This window comes from Sinocyclocheilus anshuiensis, unplaced genomic scaffold (genome assembly GCF_001515605.1).
Source record: "Sinocyclocheilus anshuiensis isolate Anshui unplaced genomic scaffold, SAMN03320099.WGS_v1.1 scaffold2159, whole genome shotgun sequence".
In the NCBI taxonomy this organism is placed as follows: Eukaryota; Metazoa; Chordata; class Actinopteri; order Cypriniformes; family Cyprinidae; genus Sinocyclocheilus; species Sinocyclocheilus anshuiensis.
This window is the reverse complement of record NW_015538039.1, coordinates 24,362-27,742: the sequence shown is the minus strand read 5'-3', so window position 1 is coordinate 27,742 and position 3,381 is coordinate 24,362. Positions and strand designations below refer to the sequence as shown.

At 43.4% G+C, this 3,381-nt stretch overlaps 1 protein-coding gene across 1 annotated transcript in view; it reads left to right on the top strand.

The window, feature by feature from the left end:
• Positions 1–490: 490 nt before the first annotated feature.
• Positions 491–3,381, top strand: part of LOC107681547 (neuron navigator 1-like) — a gene marked incomplete at its 3' end in the record, with an annotated part of 5,900 nt that continues 3,009 nt past the window's right edge. The window contains exons 1-2 of the mRNA XM_016477859.1: positions 491–890; positions 1,012–1,178. Of these exons, the coding sequence (XP_016333345.1) occupies positions 491–890; positions 1,012–1,178 (567 nt within the window). The remainder of the gene's footprint in view (positions 891–1,011; positions 1,179–3,381) is intronic.

Sequence of the window (3,381 nt, the reverse complement as noted above, 5' to 3'; positions counted from 1 at the left end):
GCTACAAATGTGTGGTGTTCACCGATAACAACCCCCTCAGCCATATAGGTACTGCCAATCTGGGCGCCACTGAACAACGATGGGCAGCCCAGTTGGCTGCCTTTAATTTTGAGATCAGGTACAGGTCAGGTCGTAACAATAGGAACGCAGATGCCTTGTCTAGTCAGAATCCATCAACAAAGGAGGATGTGCAATGCCTGATCCCAGGGTTGGCTATCCCAGTGCGGATAGCTCAAATAGCCCAGGGGAATCAAGTAGCTCAGGTAAACCAGGTAACTGTATTTCCTGATTTGTCCAGGGAAGACATGCGGGTGGGTCAGGGGTCTGATCCACATATTGGTGAACTCCTAAAGCTTTGGCTACGACAGGCGCGCCCCAACACGGGAGGAGTGTAGACGGTTGCCTATGAGGCAGTTACACCAGCAACACGTGCATCCAGGTTGTGGAACGGACCACACAGCTTGTGCGACAACGGTGCTATTGGCCGGATATGTCATCTGAGATCACACAATGGTGTCAGGAGTGTGAGAGGTGTCAGCATACCAAGGGCCATCCTTCAAAGTTCAGTAGTTTTATGGGCCATTTGATGGCTTCCCGGCCAAACGAAATCTTGGCCATTGACTTTAAAGTTTTGGAACCTTCCCAGTCCGGCGTTGAGAATGTTATGGTCATGACTGACGTATTCTCTAAATATACATGGGCCGTGGCTACCAGAGACCAGCGGGCGGAGACTGTGGCGCAGGTTTTGGTGTCCGAGTGGTTTTGTAGGCTTGGTGTTCCAAGCCGCGTCCACTCGGATCAGGGACGGAATTTTGAGGCCGCTATCATTTACCAGCTTTGCCGCTTGTATGGTATTGAAAAGTCTCGCACTACTCCGTGCCATGCAGCTGGTAACGGACAGTGCGAGCGGTTTAATAGGACTTGTTGCGTTTGCTTCCAGGTTCTCAGAAGGGCAACTGGCCCTTGTGTCTTCCCCAAGTGCTATTCTCTTATAATAACACTCCCCACCAGAGTACTGGGGAGCCCCCACAGAGGAAATTGGAGATATGTTTGGGGTGGTACCTGAGACTGCAGATGGGGAAGCAGGTCCAGGGCCGCCAGTTGAACCCAGTATAGGGTCACCAGTCAGACTCTCATTGGGGCCCTCTGGACAAGAAGTTGTTCCTGTGGATAGTGTGGTGAGAGAGAGAGAGGTGGCTGTTGTAGCGCCCGCCACAGATAATGTGATGGGACAAAGAGGGTTGTTGGAACCTACCCCTCTTCAAGAGAATGGGAGTGTGGTGCGGCATACAAGGAGGCTGACGGCTGGTCAACATACAAATCTTAATCACCTCCCCCGGACGGTAAGAAGAGTAGGGCGCGAAGCAGGTGTAGGCAATAGCCCAGTGTCTAATGCCGTGGTTGCCTGGTTCAGGCCTTGGCATTAGAAATATAGGAGGGCATATTAAAGTATTCACCATCGGGTCGACGACAAAAAATGCCAGGGGTAGATTGTGACGGGATGGTTTATTCCTCCGGTTTTGAATGGATGGAAGGCGGGGCAGTTGGAAGCAATTGCCTGTCTATAAATAATCTTGGAGTTTCTATCATGGCGCGTCACTTCCGATTGTCTTGGGGGTTCCCCCTTCCGCTAGCATCCCATGTGCGTTTTGTCGTTCTTGACTTCACTCTTACTGTGTGCGATTTTATAATGGTGATCCTCTCTGGTCCACATTAGTGTACAAACGTGTGTGCTTTAATTTATTTTCAATTATTCTCTGTATAAAATATCAGAGTGGCGTAGTTGGGTTTCAGTACAGTTGAGCTCTTATTTCTAGCAATAGTTAGACCCTAGTGGTCTTTTCGCCCGTAGCCTCGCCACACATACATATGCGTATATATACACAAACACACACAAATACATAGATATATACTTACATGTGTGGATAGATAGATAGATAGATAAATAGATAGATAGATAGTGTACCCCCCACACCACACACATAACACTCATCTCACCCAGTCAGAAACACACACACTTCATCCCTCTCACACATATGTACTTACCTGCCACCCCCCACACACACACACACACAAAACACTCGCATACATATGATATCTTTAATGATATACACTGATCCCAGTACCCATGCACAGTAACTTGGTTGAGCAACTGCATAATTTCACTACATCTTGCTGGATAACTCTGTGTATGTCACAAATTATCTTTGTATTCTTCTATATCAATGGAAAGATCACATAATGTTAGTCAATGTTTGTTTGTCTTGTTTTACAGCATTCTACACATTTTCGGTCCTAGCCTGATGCAGTGCAGTTCTCCCAGGTTAAGGGGTCCCTGCTGCAGTTTCGCCAGTAAAGAAAATGACCCATTACAATTCACTTGGAGGATCACATAAGCCATGCAGTGGTGCATGGAGGTATGGTGGGAGCATTTCTCTAGATATTGATTGATTTTTGTGGTTTAAAATCATAAATATGCTTGTATGTAGAATGATGAGGTAAATGATGAGGTAAATACTTTTTAGTGGACACATATACCCCCCAACATGTATGTATTCTCTATTTTTAACAGCAGCGCCAATTGGACATCAAGTGGAAGTTTGTCACCGTGAGTTATTTTGTGGAGAGGTGACAGGGCCTGCCTTTCTCCAGATGGACAGTAAAAATCAACAGAATACCATCAAAGACTACCTGGGGGAGAATCAGATGAAGCAAGAGATTTATTTTTATTCATCTTTGAGTATCTGGAGGAGCTGGACATATTCATATCAAATTGTCTTGATGAACAAGACCTGAAGGTCCATGCCATGTTCTGTGAATAATCTATCAGAGCAAGCAATCTCTCTGTGTAGCCTATGTATGTATGTATGTATGTATGTGTGTGTACTGCATGTCAAGAACTGTTTACCTGATCATTCAGCTGCTCAGACTTTATAATAGTTGGAACATATATTTTGTTAAACACTACCAGTCAAACGTTTTTGAACAGTAAGATTTTTACATTTTTTAAGGTTTTAAAGAAATCTCTTCTGCTCACCAAGCCTGCATTTATTTGATCCAAAGTACAGCAAAAAAAATTAAAATATTTTTTCTATTTAAAATAACTTGTTTTCTATTTGAAACCGTTTTCTATATTTCTATTAAAATGTCATTTATTCCTGTTATTTCAAAGGTGACTTACTCCAGTCACATGATCCTTCAGAAATCATTCTAATATTCTGATTTGCTGCTCAAGAAACATTTATTATTATTATTATTATTATTATTATGTTGAAAACAGAAGAGTAGAATTTTTCCAGGTTTCTTTGATGAATAGAGAGTTCAGAAGAACAGCATTTATCTGAAATAGAAATCTTTTGTAACATTATAAATGTCTTTATC